Source organism: Amblyomma mixtum, chromosome 3 (assembly GCF_055824585.1).
Source record: "Amblyomma mixtum isolate Tamu chromosome 3, ASM5582458v1, whole genome shotgun sequence".
In the NCBI taxonomy this organism is placed as follows: Eukaryota; Metazoa; Arthropoda; class Arachnida; order Ixodida; family Ixodidae; genus Amblyomma; species Amblyomma mixtum.
Window position 1 is genome coordinate 133,562,089 of NC_143014.1, and position 25,882 is coordinate 133,587,970.

The following is a 25,882-nucleotide window of genomic DNA, read 5'->3' on the forward strand; positions in this document are numbered from 1 at the left end:
GAGGGACGTCGCATGTGAAGTCCCAGGCAGAAACCGAAGCTGATGATCATGCTGATGGAACACGTGATAGGTCGAATACGACAATACATGCACATTATGGATTGCAAGGCTCTTATACTGGGTGATTTTTTTTTAACCTTTACAGGTTTATACTTTAAAGAACTTTGAGAGATAATTCGGTGCGGTCTGCTGAGCTGGATTGTACAACAAGGCAGACGCTGTGTGCCTGCCTCACATTTATCAACAGTCAAACGATTAATTAACTTAAATTAACTAATAAATTTTTGTTTTTGATTTTAGTGGGCAAGGTTACATCGCGAAACTAATGGCTGTCAACACCGAAGAAGAGCCCTGTTTACCAATTCTCTTAATCGGTAATGTTCTTCGAAATATCGAACGCCAAAAAATTGGAGGGGGACACTTAAGCTTCGCCTTAAGGAAATGACGCGATAGCTTTAATGGGTTAATGCGCATGTGTGCACAATTGTCCATTCTCGACTTTACATTCATAGATCCCTGAGAGTCGACTCCTGGCGCATGGTATGAGGATTCCACTGCCCCGCTACCCAATGTGCCACGCGAGCGATGCGCCACTGCCCTGCGATGGCAGGTGCTGCCACCGATGGGGTTTGTGTGGCCCAAGTTGCTCTTTCCGAGCAGCCTCTCGCGGCCATTCATTAATTTAACTGCCACCTGCCACGGTGCGCAGTTTACTCGCAATCCGATGGGCAAGTTGTGATGACACCACCTGGTCACGCGACCCAGGTGGCCCACCCAGGTTTCTTCTCCGGTGACTTTTCGCACGCAGCGCCGACGACGACGCTGCCGGATTTTCTTCAGAACGGCAGACTTAAAGCTATCGCGTTAAAATACGCATTTGTAAGCTCGTCGAAGTGGCTTTTCCGCATTACCTAACTATCAAATGGCGTCGGTGCGCGTGATACCGTCGCCAAAATCAGGTTAACGTCTTCTAAATCATCGAATACACCGACCGAACCTGTATTTAATGCATAAGAACTGTAAGAGGCACCGTTTTATAAATGTGCAATGCGGGAAAGCCAGCCCAACGAGCTTTCAGAAGATGCGTATTTTTGACGTTCGACACTTCGAAAAACATTGCCGATTAAAAAATCTAAAAACACAGCTCACTTTCGATGTTGACAGCCAACAATTTCGAAATATAACCTGGCCCCTAAAAATCAAAATAAAAAGTTTATTAGTGTGTTTTAAAGAGCAACTGAAGCGGTTCTAGAATTCGATGAGTTTAAGGTTGCCGAATGGACGAAATGTGCAGGCAAAACCTGCGAAATCATTTTGCTTAATTACTTCAACGTTTAATTATTGATCCACGTGAGGTACATGGAGTACACCTTCCTGAGCAATTCAGCTCAACAGACCGTACGATGTATCTCTCAAAGTATCTAAAACGAAAATCTCTAATATTTAAAAAAAATCATTATGTACAATTTCCTCAAACCTACACATAGAAATTTAAAAATCAATGTCGTTGTGTCTTTTAAAGGGCGTTTAAAGCACGCTTCCTTGCCACATTGATTATTAATTGTAGATTTTAAGCCGATTCCAAAGAAATGTCCTTCACAATAACTTTTTTTGCTTTAAGATTAAGCAGCTTCCTGCTGGCTTGTTCGCATTCCGGCCTGCTCTCCTGCACGTCTGCCTTGTCTGGATTTCCTTTCCTGACCTGTGTGCCCTGCACGCCGCGGCTTCTTTTCTTGGCCTTCCTGCACTGTCTGCCAAACTGCAAGTCATGAATACCCGGCCCGTCTGTCTGGTCTGCCTGAGTCCATGTCCTGCGTAGCCTGCCTACCTACCCGAATGCTTGTAATAAATCTAACAAATTTTTCGCAGTGGAGTGGAAACTACGAGCGCGCAGCTATGGCTTCCAGACCTGTGCGGTTGGCTCGCGAACGCGTGAGAGCATGTGGTAGCGACAGTAGTGGTCTATTCAAAACAAAATCATAACGGAACGAGAAAATTGGTTCCGGCTGAGGCAACTGCTATGATCTATCTTAAGCACGTGAGCTGCAGCCGGCGGCGGGGAAGGGGACAGGGGGGAATATAGGAGTGCGAAATACAGATAGGAGCGATAGCGAAAAAGGATGGAGATGGATATAGGGCAAAACCACACGCACTTATAAAGAAAAAAAAAGGTGAAAGTAACACCGTTCGCACAGCGGTTTCCAGGCATAGTACCGCACAGCGCGCGAGCCGCAACTGTCACGATACGAACATGTGCTGTAGGTTGTATTTGCAGGCCATGTGCTTGTCATGTCCCATCACTGTGCATCACAGCCGGGGTGGGCGTCCGGCACACGGAGCGTCCTTCTGGAGCCGCCGGCTCGAGCTCGTAGCTTGTGGCGCCATCTGCTGCACTTGCCGCAAAGCAAAGGCTTCGGGCTGCCACGGTAGGCGGCCACGCATAGACGCAAGGCTCGCGCAACGACAATTTTGTGAAGCTTTCACCATAGACTGATTGCAGGATCGGGTTCAATGAATTCTGATCTTTCAGAAAGACTGTGAAGCACATTGCAATGGCGATGGCAAGCACCACATACATTAGCCGAGCGAATGGCTTCGGGAGCTACACGGTATTTTCGCATTAAAAAATACTGATGCCGCGGCAATTCTCTTTAATTTTCGCACGCAAGAAATACGTCATAAATTAGTGAAATCCTTGTAATGCGCGTTATCTTTTACCTCCGCAGGGTGGCATCTCGAAAATTCTGGCTAGGCAAGCACTTCAACAACCTCTGAAATGCCCAAATGCCAATAACGAGGCACTGTGCGGTTCCCGGCAATAAGGTGCGCGGATGTCCTGCAGTATGAATTACTAATCAGGTTACGTGGACGACGTATGAAATTTTAAGTATATTTCGCATGTGAGGGCTGGAGAAAAATTACTGAGTGGTGCTGGAGAGTTTTGTAACCGTCAATTTCAGGGCATAGAATGTTATCCGTTTTACATCCATTTAGGCTGAACTTGATTGGTAGGAGTGTTAGAACTTGCATTTCGTAGCAACGCATACAGCTTCGTGACATTTGCTTTTGAAGAAGATGCAGAGCTTCTCATTCCATTTGGGCCCGAACATCAATGCTTATGACCAGATCAACTAAGTGGGTTCAGCCACTCACAGCTCTGAAAGAGGCAGTCAGTGAAATTAATTGGGATGACGAGAAGAAACCTTGATTACAGACCTTAATTACGCGTCCCAACATTCGCCGGTTGAGTGAACCCTCCGGCGCCTACATCGAGCCGAGCGCGAGAACCTACGAGAGCCGCCTCCCGTTGAGAGGGGAAATCTTCATCGGCGGAGGCGAGAGCAGCGACACCCTCAAACAAGCGAGGAGTGCGGAGAGCGGGAAAGCGGCGTCGAAAGTGGGCACACGTCAGAGGATCACGTTAGCGAGCGCGCGTCATCGGCTGAGCCAACGCGGCGTGCCAAGCAAGGGGAAATGTTATTAATGCAAAAAATGTAACAGCACAAAAAAATCATGGTGAGCCGTAAAGCCAATAATTTAAAGCGAGGGGTAAAGGAAGAAAATGTGAAGCATAAAATCATTAGAGAGCCATAAAAGCCATCCAGACTAAAACGGAATTAAATGGCACAACTTGCTGGCAATGGGATGCAGCCAAAAGAAAAAAGGATCAAATGGAAAGGCATCAAATATAAAAGCATCAAATATAAAAATATCCTAGGAGCGCATTCTGCTCACGCTGTTCGCATCAGACCATCTGAGCGCCGGTAAATTTCCTTTTTTACAGAATGCATATGCCTCACACTGTTGGCCTAATACTAAAAGGCGCCAAGGCAGCTAGGTTTCTTTAAATATGGTACTGCATGCACTGCATGGCTCACTCCAGGGCGTGTAAATGAAATGAGAATAGACACAGTAGTTGTAATAGTTGCTTTATTTTAAAAATGAGAATCAGATGGACGCAGGCCTTTTACGTAACTGCCTCAGTGAGCATTCGGAGCCTGAAATATCTTAAGGTCCAGAATAGCCACAGCAACAATGTTTTCGCATAGAAAGGTAGCATGCACTTACCCAAGTCATCTTTCTGATTTAGTAAAACGAGCTTTTGGGCAAGTTGGTTGCTTAGCTTGGACATAACTGCAGTGCGAAAAAAGACAACCTCATAGGGAAGCAAATACTCAAGACACGGACAAACGTCCATGTCTTGACACGTTTGTGCGTGTCTTAAGTGTTTCCTTTCCTATGTGGTTGCATTTTTTCGCGCTGCAGATATGCCCAAACAATCTTTCTTCTGAACAGGATCATGCAGTCATTCATCGCGAATACTTAACAGAAATGTCCCTATGCCCAGCCGTGGCAGCCCAGAGAGTGGCTGTAATAGATGGCGCCACAGCGTTCTCAACATGGCGGCACCCAGCGTATTCTTTTTGTTCTGGTCTATAGCCGTTCTGGCCTGGCTGGCTTACTTACCTTTCCTGTCTGGTTTTCTTGCTCTTGCTGCTTATACTGGCCTGCCTGGTCTTCAAAGCGGCCTTGTCTGACCTGCATTTCCTGCCTTCCGGCGCTGCTTGCCCTGTTTAAGAATAAATGCCTGGTGAGATTGCGTGCTCTCCATGAACGCCTGGCCTCACGAAGCGTTTTTCTTCTGCCGTGAGGTAACAATAAACATCTTTTAAAAAATTTGGACTTCTGGAAACATATTCTAGATACAGGATGCAGAGGTTTGGATGATAAATAAGGCGTACCGTACACACTGTTAAGAGGCAAGCATGTGCTCTGCTTTCGTGAGTCACTCGACAGCCGAGGACACGGTGCAGGATTGATCAAAGCGGATATAACTGGAAACGTGAACTGATTGCTCCGATTAATAGTTTTAGTAATTAGGCTTAACAAAATGCAGAAGTTCAGACTTGTCCAGGCCTATATGCACTGACATCCAGTCCCGATGGCGATATGGTTTAAACGAAACTTTCTATTGAGGCGTCGAATCGACCATAATGAAAGTAAAAGTGCTGTGCAATGGGCCGATGGCCGACTTCAATATCAAGGTAGGAATGAAGCAGTCAAGTTAGCAGGCTGTAGGAAACTAAGGCATAGATGCTAGGAATAACCGGGGAGAATTATGAGTAGAATTTCCAGAAAAAAAAATAATATGAGAATCGTGATTACCTTCTTCCGCAAACGTCAAAACAGGAAATGGACAAGGATGAGCCCGAATGAAGAGACCAAAAATGAAATAGACTTCATATTGTGTGCCCATTCCGGAATTGTGCAGGACGTGGATGTGAGCAAGTTTAACTCTAGCGATCACAGAATGGTGAGGACCATGAGGTCTAGAATTATTCTTGATTTTGGGGAAATCTAGTAAGTGAGAAGCGCATCAAAGTTCGCGTTAAAAGTATCTCACTTGTGAACAAATATTCTGCTGTAAGCTAGGAAGACGACTTTAGCATGCAGACGACGAATTAAAACCTTGCCAGCATAATCACAGAGTGTACAATACAAGCAGTGAATTTATATGAAAGCTGTTGCTTAAATTTCTAAAATGAATCCTTACCTGTCGCAGCATAAATTCTTGGTTTTGTCCATATTGAGTGAGACACAACTTCTAGTTTACTTCCTTCCGGCAGGTGCATAATTTGTCTCATTTCAGTGAGCCCTCAAATTTTTTTTCAAGCGTTTATTTCTTTTTTCATACTTTTCACACTACATACGAAATTTTAAGCACGTGGGAGTGGTTATTGAGCATAAAGTTCCTGCTTGCGCTCCACGCCACTTGACCCAGAACCTATTGAACGCCTAACATAAAGGCCGTTTTAATAAAAGTGTCACACCACCACCATCGCCACGCCACTTAAGAAGGCGACGCGAAACGATTTTGTCACTTCACGCACGCAAACATCCTGCCTATAACTCTCTGGGACGTTGCTGTTGTGAAGCAAGGCAAAAATGATGTGACGATGAGCGTGAAAAGACCGACTGGCGTGACTAGGCAACCTCCTCTTGATGTCGTTCATGGACTCCGGTTTGCCAGCAACCGCAGCACGGCCGCGGTGTACCCAAAGCAAAAAATGCAAGAACGTTCTTGTACTGAGGTTTGGGGTGAATAATGAAAAACTCCAGGTGATCTAGGCGAACGCGGAGACCTCTGCTACAGCGCGCCTCGTAGTCCAAGTGTAGCTGTGGCACTTAAAATTTTATAAATTTTGTCTTCGCCCAGATTATTTTGGTGTCAACTTCGTTTCTGGCAAGAGAAAATTGTGATGCCCAGGACCTCTTTGGCAATTGGGTGACGCCACACCCGAGCATTTTCTCACTTGTTTTCGGGCGAATTCGTTTTCTCGCGTCCGTGCTCGGTGGGAGTTTTGTCAGACACAAAGTGGACAGTCGTGGGTTGAAATGCCATGCTTTCCGAGGTTTTTTGGATATTCGACAAAAAGTGCAATTGTCTTTTATCCTCGAAGAAGGCTTTGGAGCTTTTCCCACCTGTGCTTGGGCAGCGTTGGGCTGAGGAGGAGGAGGAACCAGTTTATGTTATACGAATATTAGCCGTCCAGAGAGTCCGTAGCGTGTGGTTGATGTCGGAAGTAAGCTGCACGGCTTCGGTCAGTAGGTTTATTGAGGAAAAATCGGACAGTATTAACGCATTGCTCAGTTCAGACTTCTTCAAGAAAGCTTATCATCAATGCATCGCTGGGACATTTGTATTTTTGGTCTTAATTCGCACAAGTGCCTTCTCTTTCCTATTTTGCAAGCGCGTGATGCTTCTCGCGGCACAGATTCACTGACCGAGAGTGGCATATGTGGTCCCCTCTGCGATACCTAGCGTGTCCCCTGATTCATTAACACCGACAAAAACCATGGTGCCTGAACGAGGCAAGAGCTCACTTGACTCAGGGCAGCGAAATGCTGCAGGCTAGTATTCGGTGGTATAGGACATCGTTCGTCAGAACCTCATCAACTTTGACTGCTTCTTAATTATTACACGATGCTCAGTGAGGAAGTCCATGCTTAAGTTATCAGCAATATCATGTGTTCATCTTTGCCGAAACCTTGAATGTTCACTGAAAACTTACTCAGCCTATTACCTGGAAAGTCGGTTACGGAGCGCATAAGAATGTTCTTGCAACTTTTAAACTCAATTTTGTTTTTTCCTTTTTGGTATTTCAAACATGATCGTTCATTAGCGGGAAAGAAGGCAGAGCATCTGCGTCCCAAAACTATATATATATATATATATATATATATATATAGTTTTGGGACGCAGATGCTCTGCCTTCTTTCCCGCTAATGAACGATCATGTATATATATATATATATATATATATATATATATATATATATATATATATATATATATATATATATATATATATATATATATATATATATATATATATATATATATACACATACACACACACGCTTCAAGTGCAGTTCGAATATTTTTTTTTAGCTTAGGGCGAAGTTATGTTTTTACTGCTGCTGTTACGGCTGCTGGCAACTGTAAAGTTGTTTGTTCAAGCGCCTGCAGGTAGGCAGGCAGGCTTTAATGACTTTAATGATAAAAATGAAGCGAATATATCTTGAAGCTTGTAGGTGGGGTCCTCATTCCCGGCTTTCACTGGCTTGAGCTGTCAGACGGACCTGTTTTATGAGGGCTCTTTGGTACTCGATACAATCGCTGGTCAGCATCGCCTCCAACCGCTCAAATGTTTACTGTGCCTATAAGTGGTTCGGTTTCGCCCCGCATCCCCACGAAATGGGGGAGAGTATCGGACGAGCCTAGCATCATGGGCATGTGTCATGGTATAGTGTTGTATTTATGAGATGAAGTCTGTGGAGATGAGGAAAAGCGTTCGTTTGGACCTGACGCCAGGAGATAGCGTCCGGGCGTGTTTTTTTTTTTTTTTTCATGAAGAGGAGGGTATTTTCGGCGCTGGAGACGCTGGAACTCTAAGCGTTCGTTGTACGTGGAGGGAATCGGGATGAATTGTATTGCGCTGGATGGCCCCGCTCGGTTAATTGCTGCTCGAGTGAAGGCGTGCGCCCTTTCATTTCCCTGCAGTCCCTCGTGACCAGCGATCCACACAACATGGTGGGGTCTATTGAGGGGTTGGGTACCCATGAGTCGAGCGACGTGCTTTGGGACGCGACCACGCAGGAAGTTTCGGCAGGCTTGCTATGAATCCGGGATCACATGAGCGCTGCACCCTTGCGCGTCGAAGTGCAGTATGGCAAGTGCAACTGCGGCGGTTTCCGCCGTCACTGGAGAGTCGGCTATGACAGAGGCAGCGAGCACCGGGGAGAATTGGGAATTTATCGCTACAACCGTGTATTTATTGAATTCCGGGTATGCCGCGGCGTCCACATGCAGCACACTGGCGGAGATGGCAAGTCGCTTGCGTAGGTAGGGAATTATTGCAAAGCTTGCTTCGCCACTGCAACACTAATTTTGGAATAAAGCCAGCTTCACAGGCACCATTTATGAGCTTATGATCAAAAGTGGTGCCTTTGAAGCTGGCTTTTTTGCAACATTTTTCTTGCAGTGGCGAAGCAAGCTTTCAGTGCGGCGTCAAGTTGAAAGAGTGTCGGAAATACATAGCTCAACAAATACATAGCTCGCTGAGTTCCATCACTGCCGTGATCGAATCACCAGCCTCCCCCGGGGCAATGGTGCCGGAAGGACAGCTGGCCGCGTGTCGTCAAGGGTGCCGCGTTCACACTGTAAAAAAAAAAATGTAGTAAAAAGTTTTGAAATGCAACAGTTACTACTAACTCTGACTGCGTTTTACTACTTTTTAAGAACTATTGACTACCCTCTTCAATGTAGTTAGTACAAGTTAATCCTGCCTACCTTTTTACTCCCTAGTTAGTACCTGGTTAGTAACCGTTCCTTTAAGTCTAAAATAAAGAGATATATTTATAAAAAAAGATCTGTGCTAGAAACCTAGAACAGCCGATGTAAATTCCCCGCCGCGGTGGCTCAGTGGTAAGGCGCTCGTCTACCGAGCCGGAGTACCCGGGTTCAAACCCGACCGCGGCGGCCGCGTTTCGATGGAGGCGAAACGCAAGAGGCGCCCGTGTTCTGTGCGATGTGGGTGCACGTTAAAGATCCCCAGGTTATCGAAATTATTTCGGAGACCTCCACTACAGCACCTCTTTCTCTCTTTCTTCTTTCACTCCCACCTTACTCCCTTCCCTTCGCGGTTCAGGTGTCCGCCGAGATATGTGAGACAGATACTGCGCCATTTCTCTTTCCTCAGAAACCAATTTACCAATTTACCGATGTAAATAAGAGCGGCTATTTGTTATGAAAAATCACTGAGCACACATGGCTCACGGGCACATTTCAGGCTCGAAGAGTCTCTTGCGTGACTGACTCTGGAATTTCTAGCCGCATGAAACATGAAAGTATGGGTGCATGGTGATATCATGCTTTGTTATCCACAGAAGAAAGGGGAAGGCGGGGAGGGGGGGGGGTGATATGATGATTTGAAAGCACAAAGTGACACTTGGGGTCTACAATACAACACAACCAATACGTACAACTCATACTCGCCTCCGAGCGAATACCATGAAGTCAAACTTATACAGAACCATTACTGAGGGGTGTCGTATGAGTGATATTAGTGAATAGGCATTAAGCAAGGTTTTCTAAAAAAATATGGGATTGTGCTTGCAGTCTATGGCAGGCACAATCTAAGGTTTAGTTGCAAAGCGCTGCAACTTTATGGTTTGGTTTATAGGGGTTTTTCTTTGTTTCACCTTCTGGCTTCTTCTTTCGCGCTGCTTTACTTATGTAGAATGTATGCCTAACCCGGGAAGTGGAAGCTGACAGCCACTACCTGCTCAGTGTTGAGGTCAATGAGAATCAGCCACCTGACCACAGGCGTGCGCACGGGGGGGGGGGGGGGGGGGGGGGAGCTCTTAATCATCTAAGGGGTGCGCCAAACCTCCCCGCGTACCTTTACTCCGTCGGACTTGTCCCGTCATTGTTTATCATCATCAGCTTGACTGCGCCCACTGCAGGACAAAGGCCTCTCCCATATCTCTTCAACTAACCCTTTCCTGTCCAGCTGCGCGCACCTTGTCCCTGAAAACCTCTTGCTCTCTCTCATCCGCCCACCTTTCTACCACCCCCTGCTATTTTTTTTTTTTTTTTACAGTCTGGTGTCCTTAAGGACCATCGGTAATCTTGCCTTCGCATTACATGCCCTGCACAAGCCCATTTCTTCCTCCTGGTTTAGACTAGACGCCATTAACCCGTACGTGTTTGATGCCTGACCCACTCTGCCCTATTCCTGTCTCTTAAAGTTATATACACCTATCATTTTTAACGCGATAGCGTTAAAGGCCCCGTTGCGCAGAAAATCCGGCGTCGGCGTTGTCGGCGTTGCGAGCGATAAATAAGGTGGCGTAGGGTGGCCCAGGCAGCCACACCTAGAGAAACAACGTAAATGGGCAGCCCAGGTCCCGTGACATTGGGGGTGTCATGAAAACTTACCCAACGGATTGTGAGCAAACTAACCACCCTGGAAGGTGGAAGCTAAATCATGGTTGATTGCGAGAGTTTGTTCGAGAAGAGCAACTTGGGGCGCACAAGATCCACCAGTGGCAGTACCTGCCATCGCACGCCAGTGGCGCATCCGCTAACCGCTGCACCATTGCCCCAATAAGCTACGAGGACTACCTGGGACATATCAATGTGAAGTTGAGAATGACCAATTTCGCATATGTGGGCATTAACTGATTAATGCTATCGCGTCATACCCTTAAGGCGGAGCTTAAGTGTCCCCTCCGGTTTTTCTTTCCATACCTCGCTGCGGTGTCCTTAACTTCAGTTGAACCCTTCTCGTTAGCCTCCAGGTTTCTGCCCCATAGGTGAGTACCGGTAAGATACAGCTGTTGTATACTTTTCCTCTTGAGGGATATTGGTAAACTGCCATTCATGATATCAGAGAACTTGCAAATGCGCTCGACCCCATTCTTATACTGCTAGTTATTTCAATCTCGTGATCCGGATGGGCGGTCGCTAACTGCCCTAAGTAGACGTATTCCCTTACCACTTCCAGCACCTCGCTACCAATTGTGATCTGTTCTCTTGTGAGACTGTTGGACATTACTTTGGTTTTCCGCATTTTAATTTTTAGACCCACAGTACTACTACTCTGCCTGCCTAACTGATTGATAATGTTTTGCAGTTCATGTCCTGAGTGACTTAGCAAGGCAATGCCATCAGCGAATCGCAGATTACTAAGGTATTTTCCATTAACTCTTATCCCCAACTGCTCCCAATCCAGGCTTCGGAAAACATCCTGTAAACAAGCTGTGAATAGCATTGGAGAGATCGTGCCTATCTGCCTGACACATTTTCTTATTGGAATTTTATTGCTGGCTTTATGGAGGACTAGGGTAGCTGTGCCCCCTCTATACATATCTTCCAGTATTTTTACGTAAGGCTCTTCTATACCCTTGTTCCGCCATGCCTGCATGACTGCTGAAGTTTCGGCTGAATCAAATGCTTTCTCATAATCTATGAAGGCTATATATAGGGTTTCGTTCTACTCTGCGCATTTCTGTACGAACTGATTGATAGTGTCAAATGGTCTGTTGTCGAGTGTCCTTTACAAAAGCCTGCCTGATCATTTGGTTGATTGAAGTGTAAGGTTGTTCTGACCCTATTAGCGAATACCTTAGTAAATACCTTATAGGCGACGGACAGTAAGCTAATCAGTCTGTAATTTTTTCAAGTCCTTGACGTCTCATTTCTTAAGGATTAAGATGATGTCAGCGTTCTTCTAAGCTTCTGGTACGCTCGAGATGATAAGACATTGCGTATACAGGGTGGCTAGTTTTTTTAGCACACTCTCCCCTACGTCCTTCAACACATTTGCTGTTACCTGATCCTCACTAGCTGCTTTTCCCCTTTTCTTGTTTCTAAAGCTTTCTTTACTTTCTGTTTCGTTACTGGCGGGATGTCCCAGTGATGTGCGCTACTGCCTCTCTCATTGACGTCCTGATTGCTTTGGCTACTGTGTAGATTTATGTAGAACTCTTCTGCTAATGAGATTGCCCCCTTTGTCTCCTAACGAATGCATCTGATTTTTGTCTATGCCTAGTTTCCTCTTCACCACTTCAATGTTCATATTGCAGTGTTATGGCCATGAAGGCTTTTTGACACTGGCGACCAAGAACCCGTTATGTTGCGTTCCAAGAGTTATATACCTGCCGGGTCACATTGAGGCAGTCTTCTCAAGTTCTTTTTCGCAGTTAACAAAAGACAGATGTGTCGTATGTTATCTGCGGTTTAGAGAGAATGAAAATTCCTTCGGAAACGCGTTTTCAAATTGATGCTTCAGCAACAGAGAGACTCTTCCTCTATCGATATTACACGTGAAAGTAAGAACAACAGCTCAGTAATATTTTGCGTATTTTGCAATTCCATCAACTTGAAATAAATGCTTTACAACCATTACTCATCTTTGCGCTGCGTTTTGACCGTAGCGGCCTCGGTGGGACAGAGTTGGAATGAAGGGAGAAAGTGGGGGGGGGGGGGTTAAACTTTGCTCCCCGTAATGGAGAACCCTGCGCACGCCTATGCACCTGGCCGAAGTACTTCACCCGTCGGACAGTGCCGCTAGTGCTAGTGCTGCATATTATGCTGCATGGACGCAGGCACCTCATCATCGGTCTCTTCTAGACTTCATTACGTCAGAAACCTCCTTTTATGCCTACTTCAGGTTTGCAAAGCACCTTTCACCTCTGGCGACGCAGAGCGCTTGGTAGCGCCAGGGGAAATGCAGTCCAGCGACCGATATGCCGGCGCCCAGGTTGGAAAGAAAAAAAAAGAAGCTAAGCATGATTTTTTATTACAGTGTTCTAGAAAGCTTCTGAACGCCGTACTGTACTCTTTAGGTAGCGCTGTTATGTCTCCGGGTCTCTGAGCGACAAGGTAGATAGGCAGACACATTTTAAAATAGTGCTCTGGGGTTGTTATCGAGAAAGAAACCCCTCTCCCACCTCGAGATGCTCGCGTCGATTTGATCATGCGCTATATTTTCACGATTATATTTTTGTGCGCTTCTCACGGCGCTGTAGTGCAGACACTGAATGAGAGCCATGGATGGATGGATGGAAGATAGGATCGTCCCCTTTGAAACAGGTGGCGGCAATTGCCGCCGTGCTCGGACTTTTTTCTTTATTTTTGTTTAACTGCGCTGTAAATTGTCGTTAAAATTCGCCAGCTTCAAAGAGTTGGGCACTGCCCCTTGAGTTATCATAGAACAATTCCTTCCTGATCTGCCTTTTCCAGTATCGATATAGTTCTACACTATGCTGCTTTTCCATTAAATTTATCCAATTTTTAACTACCGCGTTTTTAACCTGTTGTTTAATGCTCTTTCTTTCTCCTTCCTCGTGTCCGGCATACTTAGGGGTTAGTTTCCTAGTTCTTTTCCGCCACTGTGAGTCAACGCTCTTTCTGTATAACTATTTAAATACCCTAGCTGCCCACCTGTTGTCGTCCAGTTTCCTCAGGCATTCCTCATATAATATTTTACTCTGAGCTTTCCGTGCTTCGAATGATGCCCAGCCCATATCCCCCTGTACTGCCTCGTTTGTGCTTTTGCCGTGGGCACCTAGTGCTAATCTTCCAACAGCTTCCAACCGCATTCCGCGGTTGTGTGCCTGCTGTTTCGGTGCTTCTTCTGACACGCTTTCTTTCCCATTTCCTGGTTCACTCTCTTGCACAGGCCTCCCAAATTGTTCCTGGCAGAGAAAAAGCCTGAAAAAGATTGTGAACAAAGCCGGCGTGAAGCTCCTTTTCTCTGCCAGGAACAAGTTGGGAGGCCTGTGCAAGAGAATGAACCAGGAAAGTGGCAAGAAAGCGTGTCAGAAGCAACACCGAAACGCATTTGTCAACTGTTGCTCTGGTGTAGTCTGCAAGGTCCCACTGTCATGCGGCCGTTTTTACCTAGGGGAGACCGGGCGTTGCGTCAATGAACGACTACGCGAACACGCGAAAGATACTGAAAACCAGTCACGCCGAAATAACATTGTCATTCATTCCGCAGATTGCAAAGACTGCGAGGCGTTTCTGAACCGAACCACTATCATCGCCAAGTATACAGAGATCACACCTTGGGCCTGATATCAGAGGCTTTTCGCATTCACGAATTAGGTAGCTCATGCTTTGGGCTTGCCCTGCTGCTTTTTATTGCCCCCTTTTTCGCAATAAACCATGTGGTTGTTAGTTCAGCGCATGTGTCTGTCTCTTCTTCTTCCGTCCCGTCCGTCAGTGCTGTTTCGTCGTACCATTCCACAGGAGTTCCCTGTTCACAATGTCGTATGCACCGCTTATGTCCAGAAAGGCTAAATACATAGGTATTTTTTCCGTCTTAGCTGTTTCTAAACATTGGGTAAGCACGAACAGGCTATCATCTAATAAGCGCCTACCCGTTCTGAAGCTCTCCGAGTTTGAGAACTAATGGATGGATGGATGGATAGGAGCGCCCCCTTTGAAACGGGGTGGTGGCAATTGCCACCATGCTCAGCTTTTCTTTATTTATTATTTTTTTTTGTTTACTGTGTTGGCAATTCTCATTAAGATTCTCCATCACCTTTGCCTACGGTTTCCTACTATTCTAACCTTATGCCACATCTCTGCTTTTCAGCCACCAATCCTCCAATCGCTTTTTGCTGACTTCCACTGCAGATTTATTTACATGACCATTGTTATCTTTAAACCCTAGGGCCTCAGAAAGAGTGACTGTGCCTGCATCGACATCCGGATGGATACCATCACATTTGATTATGAGGTGTTCAATTGTTTCCACAGATCTACCACACACTGCACATGTGTCATCTTCTTCGTTAAATTTCTTTTTGTAGCTGCGCGTTCTAAGACACCCTGATCTAGCTTCAAAAAGTAGGGCACTGCCTCTTGAGTTATCATAGAAAAATTCTTTCCTGATCTGCCTTTTCCAGAATCGATATAGTTCTACACTATGTTTCTTTTCCATTGAATTCATCCAATTTTTAACTTCCGCGTTTTTGACCTGTCGTTTAATGCTCTTTCTTTCTCCGTCCTCATGACCGGCATACTTACTGGTTAGTTTTCTAGTTCTTTTCCGCCACTGTGAGTCAACGTTCTTTCTGTATAAATATTTAAATACCTTAGCTGCCCATCTGTTATCGTCCAATTTCCTCAGGCGTTCTTCATATAGTATTTTACTCTTAGCTTCCCGCGCCTCGAACGATGCCCAGCCCATATCCCCTTGTACTGCCTCGTTTGTGGTTTTGCCGTGGGCACCTAGTGCTAATCTTCCAACAGCTCTCTGATTTACATCTAATCTCGACTGAACTTCTGCCCTTAAACACAGAACCGCATTGCCGAAAGTAAGTCCCGGCACCATTATTCCTTTCCAAATACCTCTTAGTACTTCATATTTGTTGTACCCCCATAATGCCCTATGTTTCATTATCCCGGCGTCTCTTCGTCCTTTTGCCCTAAGAGCCTGTTCATGCTTTTCCGTGTATATCTGCCCTTCGTTTAGCCATATCCCGAGGTATTTGTATTCGGCCACTTTGGGTATTTCGTGGCCTTGTATTGTAAGCACCTGATCAGTTGTATCGTTAAAAATCATCACACCTGATTTAGTTGCGCTAAAACTGAATCCTAGAGCGTCTCCTTCGTCTCCACAGCAATTAACCAAAGTTTGTAAATCTTCCTGGCTATCTGCTAACAGTACAATATCGTCCGCATACATTAAACCCGGGAGTCGCTGCTCAACTACATTTCCGCCTAATCTGTACGATAGATTATAACCCAGATTACTTTCTTCTAGCCTTCTTTCCATATTTATCACGTAAAGCATGTTTTAGCGCCAAGCTTAGCGCTAAGTTTAGCGCTAAGTTTAGCGCTAAGTTTAGCGCTAAGTTTAGCGCTAAGTTTAGCTTAGCGCTAGTTTTAGCGCTAAGTTTAGCGCCAACAGCGGCATCACTCGGCAACATTGGGCTCGCCAACGATTTTTGTTTTCGTTTTTTTAGCACGGCGCCAGTACACATTACTGACCAAGCGGCGCGATCGAGCGCGAGCGAAGTCTGCCGGAGGAGCAAGCAAGAGAGAAGCGGGAGTTGTGTTGGTATGCGCTGTCGTCCGCTGCTTTTGCCCAGCTGGTAAACACTAGAGAGTCGTGATGGTAGGTTTCGTCGCCTGTGGCCCCAACGAGGCACTGGTTGTGTCCGGTGAGTTTGTTTTAGCTGCTTTCCTACTTCGACGCCCCGCCCCTTTGCGAGCCCGTCGCGCAAAACATCAACAATAGGCCTAGGGTTTTGACCTGTTTTTTTAGGCTGGGCTTCTCAACCTTCTTGAAGTCGAAAGATCTGAATTTCTCGGCATCTCACGGGCTCAGTATCGCGAATAGACGTTCAGACGAATAAATTGCGTGTAAAAGCGCAATATCTTGAGCGCATTTTCATTTTTTTTCTTTAAGCTGTTTTACTATTACAGCAGATTTTGCGCGTTGGGAGCGACTATTTTTTTTAGCTTGTTACGAGTCGCGAGAAAGTTACCGCACGTGCAATATTATAGAATCTTACTGATAGCTTTCGCTCAAAGAAAAAACAAGCATTTCCTTACTTTCCTGCTTACGTCTCAAAAAAAACAAGTGTGCTCCTTATCGACTCAGCCCATCGCCATAGATTAACGTTGGGGAAAGCCCAGTAGGCTGCTTGTTTCGGAACTTGCTCATCATGAGGTCGCGTGTGCTGCCGTTTGAGTGCCTGAGAAATGCACTGTTTGAAATGTTATATTGAGTGGTTTATGTCTGCACGTCTTCTGACTTGCAGGCATAAACCTGTGTAAATACCGCATGCTCTTTGAACACGTTTGACTGGCGGGTGAGCCCTGAACACCACTACAGGATGCATTGCAGCTGACCTGTCGCCACAAGCGTTTTGTCTGTAAATAACCTTGCTTAATGTGAGGAAACGAGCTGCTGTCATCCTCATGACTGGAAACTCGTTTTCCGCACTATGCACCATCTGCCGTGTGTAGAAATTCGTCCCGTAATGGCTTTCTTTTGTATTTTGACATATATGCGGCGCCGTTTATTTTATGAGCAATAAATTTACTTCGTAGGCATTGTCTGGAGCGCTTTTTTTTCTTGCGTGCGTGCGCGCTAACTCATGGGCTCAAAGCGTCTCGTACAACACTTCCTTTGAATTGAGAGCTTACTCAATGCAACCTAAAAACGGTGAATTCTGCCATTTTCGTCTGTGACGAATAGTCGGTACATATGTAGTTGATGGACGAAATTACTTAATGAAAGTTCCTCCCTTTCCTTTCCTTTTTTTATCGAGATGCCCCATTATTTTTTGTGTAATAATTTTCCTTTTGTTGCCATTAAAGTATTTCACCAGGATGTAATACTTGAACCTCCTCATTTGCTTTCTGCTCACGGTGCTAAAAATTTTGCAGTAATAGTGACAGGTGTGATAGCCTTGCTCTTACCATATGACAAAATGCACACTAACAAAAACCTCCTGCTATCAACATGTGTCCTAGGACTAAAGAAAATGGTAAGTGTACAGGGTCAGTCACACTTAGAGAGAACACGGCTCCGCGTGGCTGCGCACACACGGAGCACTACTGTGACCAAACCGGTGGCAAACCCGTGCAAAGGGGCAGATGACACGAAGCACCACGATCGAGCTCCCTCTTCTCGTGCGCCGCTCTGCATATATTCACGACCGGGTTAGATGCAATGGCACTCCGCATGCACGTGGCCACTCGGAGCCGTGTTCCTTCTAAGTGTGATTGACTCTGTACATAAAAAAAAAAATGATGATACTGTTTCAGCTCAGTCCACTCACAAGTTCATTACTAATATTCAAGAAATTAGGAAAAGAGAACTATGTGGGCAGTTTTTTCTGGCTGACAGTTCTCATCAGTAAACGGCAGAGAAAAGAGCATGTTTGCTCATATTTATGTTTAAATTAGCCAAGAGTTGTTCTTGCTTTCAGAACTTCCCTGCATATTACCAGAAAGTTTAATGTTTGTTTTATCATCCTCTGAATCATTTGTTTGCCACTCTAGATGCAACCAGATTACACTTGAGCCATCATGACTGCATGCTTTTGTGATGTTTGAGGTTCCTGTCAGTGCTTTTAGGAGCCTTATCTTGAAAGTGTGTCGCCAACTTCAGGAACTCTGAGGTCGACAACTGCCAACACATTTTCATTGCTTTGTGGGCGTCAGTTGGCTCATCATTTATTTACCCTTAAGGGCCCCAGGGGGCATTACATAGGGGGGGGGGGGGGGGGGCGAACAGTAATCAAGTCACAAAGAACAAAGTTGGAACATAAACTTGGACACATGTAGATACAGCTGTGAACACTTCAAAAGAAAAACAAGCGAGCAAGTAGGTAAACACAAGAAAAAGAAAGAAAGAAAGAAAAAGAAAAAGGGCCTTCAACAGGAATCTTTTGGGGAATAAATCAATTAACATCTGTTTAAATTTTAGGGAATTAACTTCATTCACAACGCTGTCTGGAAGGACATTCCACTCGGCTATGGCAGCTGGCAAGAACGAGGAATTGAACGCATTGGTTGAAACATGAATGCGTTGAATACTACGGCAATTAAACAAACGTCGTGATGATCTTAAAGGGGGCAAAATTAGGCTCTCACGCAGTTGGGGTAAATTATAATAAAGTTTATGAAATAGACAGAGCCTTGCTATCTTACGACGGGATGCCAAGGAAGGTAAACCAACGGAGGATTTGATATTAGTAACACTCGACCAAGAATCATAATTTGATGTTATAAACCGAGCAGCTCGATTTTGAATGGCCTCTAACATATGTGCTAAATACTCTTGATGGGGATTCCAAATGCTCGATGCATATTCTAGTTTAGTGCGGATGAAAGTTTCGTACACTTTGAGTTCTGTGCCAGCCTAATGGTCTGTAGTGTATGATCATGCCTGCCATCATAATCACATGAATATTCAACTTTACAATGAGGGCACTATTTGTTACCGGGAGTGCGGGCACTGGACTTTGCATTAGTCATGGCTCTTTTATTTCAAGCAGCCAGTAGGAGGCATTGAAAGGATGCTTATTAGTGCTGTCTGTAATGGCCACTTAGGTTTCTTTAAGATCATGGGCATAGTTGTCAAATTTCTCACACCCTTGCTCCATTGTGCGTTTAAAGGACACCTGATTCCCCCCCCCCCCCCCCCTCCCCCTTTCTTATCCCTTATCAATAATTGATTCCACAGCACTTGCAAGGCGTCATCCTAGGAATTTGCTCCCACAAAAATTTTCTGTGAGGGCTTATAAATAGCGGAGTTACAGCCTTTGAAGTTGAGCAATTTTACCATGAGTCTTATCGATGCCATCTCCTAGGTTGCTTATCTTGCAGACAGAATGATTAGCCTTCACGAGGGCAATTCCTCTGTCCTCCTCTGTAGAGGGAGGTTAGAAGCTAAAAAACCAGTCTGCATTCTCTGCCCCATCTGCACCATGCCCAAATTGTGAAGGAATTAAAATAAAAAATTATTACCTTCATACTATGCTAGCTAATATCAAAATTTTGCTTGTGTCGCTAAAGTTTGAATTTCTATGTTGTCATTTAACGACAGTGAACACAATCTATTTTTTGAAGCTAGCCAGAGTTTTGTGTAAAACCAGATTGTCAGCCTCGAACCAACTCAAAAGCCCAGAGGCATTAGTTTTCTGTCCAACAATGGCTTCCTATTTTCCGTGCAGCATTGGTCAGAAAAGGAGAGACCAGCAATTGTTGTACATGGGCTGGAAGTGGCACATTCTTACGCCCTCTTCCTTCTCCCAGTTTGCTCACAGTGATGCCAAAAAATTTTGACCTTGAAGCGCCGACTGTGGAGAACATGCTGATAGCAAACTTTGTATGCAAACTACATGTAGTAATGCTCACACGGTGTGCAACTGGTATGTCATGAAACTGTGACACTGGGCTTTATAGGGTTAACCCAGCACCAGTTGCCTGGGTGTGGCTGATCACTGGGGCCCGGAAATTTAGGCACTAAAGAACCCCGAAAAAGGCAGGCATCTAGGCTCTAAAAAATGCCGAAATAGGCGCTGTAAAGCAGAAATAGGCGCTTTGAATAATACTCTTTATTCATAAGTACAAGATTCGCCAGTCAATCACAGAGCGTACGCAGTCCTCAACTGAAGCAATAAAGCGCATTCTCAGGTTTTCGAACTTGAAGCGCCTTCGGTTTTCGCTAAGCATAGCTTTGTACTTTGAAAGGCTTCTTTCGACGTCACATGAAGTTAGTGGCGCGAGCCTAAAACATGAGTTGATAAGGGCTCAGGCCTTCAGGTGATGTGGCCGTATCGTCTCCGCGTAGAAATTCTCTGATTTGGGAAATTGTTTCTAGGCATCTATTTTTCCTACCAATCATTGCATTTTCGTAGAAGCAGTAGCGCCCTTTACTTCCAGTCCCCGAAGTGCTGCTGGTACTTCTGCCACTGCCTTCAATGATTCATCTATTCAGTGACCAGCCTTTTCCAACTTTGTGATCCTTTCCGTCCGTGTTGAGCAGTTTGCACTAATGTATGTCAGGCCTCTTTCCAGACTCGCCTCTTGGTACACTTCGAGAAAAACATTTCGTTACACTACGTTCACGCTACACTTCGAGAAAAACGTTCGGCGAGACCCGCGCCTTTTGTGAGTGCATAGTCGCGCTCCTTTCACCATACTTAGACAGATGTCTCAAAATTGAAAAACAGCACCGAGGACCGAAATGCCGGATTTAGCCATTTATAGGCAAAAACTACGGTTAAATAGTAAGTATTTCCTAAAAAATGACAAAAAGGCAGGCAAGTGCAAAAATCCCGCGTTTAGGCATTTATAGGCATGTTTAGGCAAATGCCTAAAGTTCCGGGCCCTACTGATCACAGTAGTGCTTTGTGCGTGACACTATGCTAAAGTACGATTATCTCAAAAGAGCTGTGCAGTGTGGCAATAAACAAGCAATGAAATCATCTGTCAGTCAGGTGGTTTGTCAGGTTAGCCGTGATCAGCCAACAAAATCCTCTGCACTATTCATCATTTATGTAGCAGGGATGTGCCCATTTCATCATTAGCAAAAAAAAAAGTTTGGATATGTGAAGAAAAAATGCGAGTGGACTTTTATTTCAGTGTTTATCTTTCGGAGCATTCAGGGTTGTAATATGTTATAAACCGGGCCCTTCGTTTCCAGGTTTTATTTTTTTCCATAATTCCGCGATATTTTTTAGATGTTGTCTGAAAATGGGGTAATTGAGAAAAAATTGTAGTTTGGGGTTTTTTGTGTAATTTTTTGCAGCACAAGACAGTTTACTGTAGCAGTTCATTTTGCTACTAGACATAAAATGCCCTATTGTTTGCTTATTATTTCATAAACATGGATATCGTGGGTTCCAGTAAAAAAATTGTTTACCTGTTAAGATTTTTTATAATTTATTACAAATATTTCATCGCATACGTTAGCAATCTCCTGTGGAGCACTCCTGTACCTGAGAAAGATTGGTCTGCCTTTATTTGTGCAGTGAAAAAACATTCAACATCACAGCGACGATTAGAAATGTGCAATGTCTTTGGATCAAGCCGTCATTAGTGTGGGTAGCACTTCATACAGCAACTTCATTCAGACGTCTTGTTGGTAGCCATCGGCTCTGGAGCTTGCCAACACATCACTGCCAGTTTCTTTACTCCATCGACCCACATCTCAGATCAAAACTGTCAAGCAAATACCTCGCCATCTGGAAACACTTTATCACACACTTTGCCTGAACGCTGCATTTACAAACGGCTTACGATACCGTTTTGATCAAATGAACAGTCAGCTTTGTGACAACTGTGGCTCGATTGAAACTATCCTGCTTGAGTGTCCTGCATATGCTGACGAGCGTGCGCACTTTGAGCATTGCATGGAGAAGCTCTGGAGAAGCTCTCCCCAGTGCCTCTAACAATGAACTGTTTTAGGTCCCTTAGCCTGCCTTAGGCAACAAAGACATGCAATTAACTTTTTGTTCACATATTTCAATGCCATTGGGCATCTAGAAAAAGCTCATTTCACCTTGCATGTTACCCTCGCGCATTCTTCACGCATTGAACTTTGTTAGCCCATTTGTTGGACTATGCACTTCGTCATTTCATACGCTACATCATTATTCGCCAATGCACCATAATACGCATTTAATGGCTGCATTTTAGCCACTGCGGTGCCTCAGTGGTTATTGCACTCGGCTGCTGACCCGAAAAACGCTGGTTCGATCCCGGCCACGGCGGCTGAATTTCGATGGAGGCGAAATTCTAGAGGCTCGTGTACTGTGCGATGTCAGTGCACGTTAAAGAACCCCAGGTGGTCAAAATTTCCGTAGCCCTTCACTGCGGCGTCCTTCATCGCCTGAGTCGCTTTGGGACGTTAAAACCTAACAAATCAAATCAAACCACTGCAGCATAGTTGCTTTGGGACGTTGAACCCCATAAAACCGAAACCAAGCTGAGTATTAGCAGTAACTGTGCCACACCCATGCCCACTGTCACTGAGCAGCATAGAAAATTGAGGGTCCTGTTAGCTTGAGTTATGAACAAATCTACACGTAAGCCTTGGACAGACTGGGTTTCACTCTTCTTGGCACGTGTTTGTTCTTTTGTCTGAAATGTTTTGGCAAGACATATTGCAAGTCGTCACACCTGCTTTGTTCTTGGCCCTGACAGGATGCTGCCATGCCCACCCGCTGTTGGTTCCTGGAGGCAGGGTCTTTGTGTGGCCCATAATCCAGAGAGTGCAGAAGTGAGTGATGGATGGATGGAGAGTACACAGATGTCAATCTCAGAGGACTTTTTATTTAACTCATTTTTGTTGTTTCTCATTTTTTGCACAAAACTTGTTAGCTGCTTGGGAGGCACCCACTGCGAAGACCTAGTAATTTTTTTTTTCTTTGAAAAGGGCTGCCGTTATGTATGTTCATATTTGAAAGGCTGTGCGCTAAAAAGACGTTCACAGGAAAAAGGATAGAGACGACAGGAAAGAAACGCTTCTTTCCTGTTGTCTCTATCCTTTTTCCTGCAAACGTCTTTTTAAGCGCACAACCTTTCAAATATGAATATGTACCAACTAGCCCGTCAAAAAGCCTTACTTATGTATGTTTTAACATGCTTTTTCTGTGACAAAGTTCGTGCTTTCCTATTCCTCCCATTTATTGCACAAAATTTAAAATGTTTCGATTGTATCGAAATACAGAGGTGTGTGTGGAAAAAGTTTGTAGATAAATTTCTTAAAATAAACAGCAGGGGCACCAAACTTTCAGTTGCATGATTTTTTTAATGGTGGTCTAAGGCATCTGTAATCGTAATCATCACATGGAATTTATCTCACCCGGGAAATAATTTACAATTTAATTTCCTCTTCTGTTGTTTTGGTCTCAACAGCCAAACAACGGTAGCTATAATATCTCAGATGAGTTGAGGTCACCTGAGGAAAACAAAACAGTGATGCAGTCACTGCTGCATTGTTTTAATTCGCTCTAGCATTTACAACAGCTTACGTAATGAGCCAGTATAGCAGCTAATAAACAAGCAGGTTGCATCACAGTTTGCATGTGCCTTGTATGACCTCAACTTGGGTGGGATGTCATGGCCACTGTTTGATTTTTGAAACCAAAACTACTTTGGAGCAGAAATTCAGTTATGAATTATGAACAGTGCTTAGGTGAATTTCACTTGGCAATCCACGTTTACTGATGGGCTTTCTTTCTTTGGAATGATGTGCAAGACAGCTGAAATTTGGTGTTCCTACTCTTAAGTTTTTATAGTGCCAATAATTGCAGTGTTCCTTGTACCACTGTGGTAGTTGGAGTGCCTGGCTCGTGTTCGACACAAAATGATGGGAGCCACGAAGACAGGGCTGAAAAAGCACCATTATGAAACAGTTTGTCCAACTACACCTCCATCGACTAGCTGTATGTGTTTAAATACATAGTGTGGAATAGTCATTGAAATCAAATTAATTCCACAGTAACACAATAAAGCACCATAAGGTCACGTGGCCACTGTCAGTATAATGCTACTTACAAACAAAACAGCGATCTTGGAGGAATACCAAGGGCTTTGGTTCTGCTGGGCATTTTTTCAAAATGCATATGCATAGAAGCACAAACACACTGAGCCGGCATGAATCAGTTTTTAGACATTTTAAAAAAACTGCACATAGTGTAAACAAGGTCTAGAAAAGATTGTCTGCAACCAGACAGAAGCATGTATACATTTGTATTAGGAGCAGGTGGAATTTCATTACAAATTTGAAATTTGTTCGCTTTCCAGTTTCTTCTGCCTTTCCATTCCTCTGGCATGTTAAATGGTTCTTCTTTATCTCTGTAGAATCAGCCTGAACACCATGACCTTGACAATTGAGAGCCCCAAGGTCTACACACAGCAGGGAGTTCCTATATCAGTGACTGGCATAGCTCAGGTGGGTGGCTGCTCTTATTTTGTGCTGTTGTTTAACTGTTGGAGTAATAGTTGCCCGAGTGTAAGCAGCAGCAATGTTGTATCAGCTGTTGAAATTTATATGCTGGCTTACCTATGAGAAAACTTCTAGATCTGTTTCTGCTTGTGTATTGATAATGTGCTCTAGTTGCCCTGGCTATAGGGATATTCGTTTCAAAAGTGTTTATCATGTACCGTTGGGAACAGAATTTTCCGAATCTCACAAGCCTCAACTGAAGTGCTACTTTGCGGTGTCACCTAATGGACCAGAACTGTGTCAAGACTACACTATTAAACACTATCATGACCAGCCGAGAGACTTTCTTTGCTTGCTTCTGTTCTGATAAGGTCTCACACTTGGCGTAAAATTCATGTAAATATTTTTCTTCATTTGCTTACGATATCATTGCCTCCTTGCATAAAACTTGGGTTGCAAAGGAAATGCAGCGAGCTATGGAAAGAAAAATGATAGGTGTAACGTTAAGAGATCGGAAGCGGGTGGAGTGCGTGAGGGAACAAACGCGTGTTAATGACATCCTAGCCGAAATCAAGAGGAAGAAATGGGCTTGGGCAAGGCATGTAATGCGAAGGCAAGATAACCGTTGGTCCTTAACGGTAACTGAGTGGATTCCAAGAGAAGGCAACGTAGCAGGAGGCGGCAGAAAGTTAGGTGGTCGGATGAGGTTAAGAAGCTTCTGGGATTCTGGGGATGAACACTTTCATGGTCGGCATAAGTTTATGCCTGCCTGTGGATTGTGATGTTGTGGAGTTGATCTTATGCAAAGCGTACAATTTGCATGACGTTTACAGTATTAGCTGCAGTTTCCTGCAAAAGTACTTGTTGCTGGGCTAGTCAGTGATGTGCATGGTGCCAGGAAGGAGGGCGCACAACAAAATGGGCGCATTGCCCTTCCATCTTTGTTGTGTGTCCTTCTTTCTGGTGCCATACACTGAGCGTGCGAAAGTAGTGTTGATGTGCTATCCAAGCATGGAGAGCAGAAATGCAGTTTCCTCCAGTGAGGCATGCTAAGTAGACAGGCAGTGTCTCTCATGCCACCAAGAGAGGATACCTCATGTATGCCACAGTGCATTTAGCATATCTGCTGCTGTGAAGGCTGCAAGCTACAGGCAGCGCAGACTGCAGTCATGATGACCAGAAAGAAATAAGCAAAGTGGTTTTCAACATGTGCGAACAAAATTTTTGTAAGTTAAGGAATGCTGACTTCGGGGAAGGCAGTGCACCGAATGCAGTGCTTGATCTGTTCTTGGGGCCTCCTGGGTTGTGCATTGATCCTGCTGTCGCGGGTGCCTGCAGCTGGAGATGTATTACAACCATAAACTGCGTACTTGTGTGGTCAGAGC

The 25,882-nt window shown here is 44.7% G+C and overlaps 1 protein-coding gene across 1 annotated transcript in view; it reads left to right on the forward strand.

The window, feature by feature from the left end:
* Nucleotides 1–16,038: 16,038 nt before the first annotated feature.
* The window catches only part of Flo1 (flotillin-1), a 37,605-nt gene continuing 27,761 nt past the window's right edge, over nt 16,039–25,882 (forward strand). Inside the window, exons 1-3 of the mRNA XM_089581217.1 lie at nt 16,039–16,245; nt 22,751–22,826; nt 24,413–24,503. Coding sequence (XP_089437343.1) covers nt 16,197–16,245; nt 22,751–22,826; nt 24,413–24,503 — 216 coding nt within the window. The 5' untranslated portion in view covers nt 16,039–16,196. The remainder of the gene's footprint in view (nt 16,246–22,750; nt 22,827–24,412; nt 24,504–25,882) is intronic.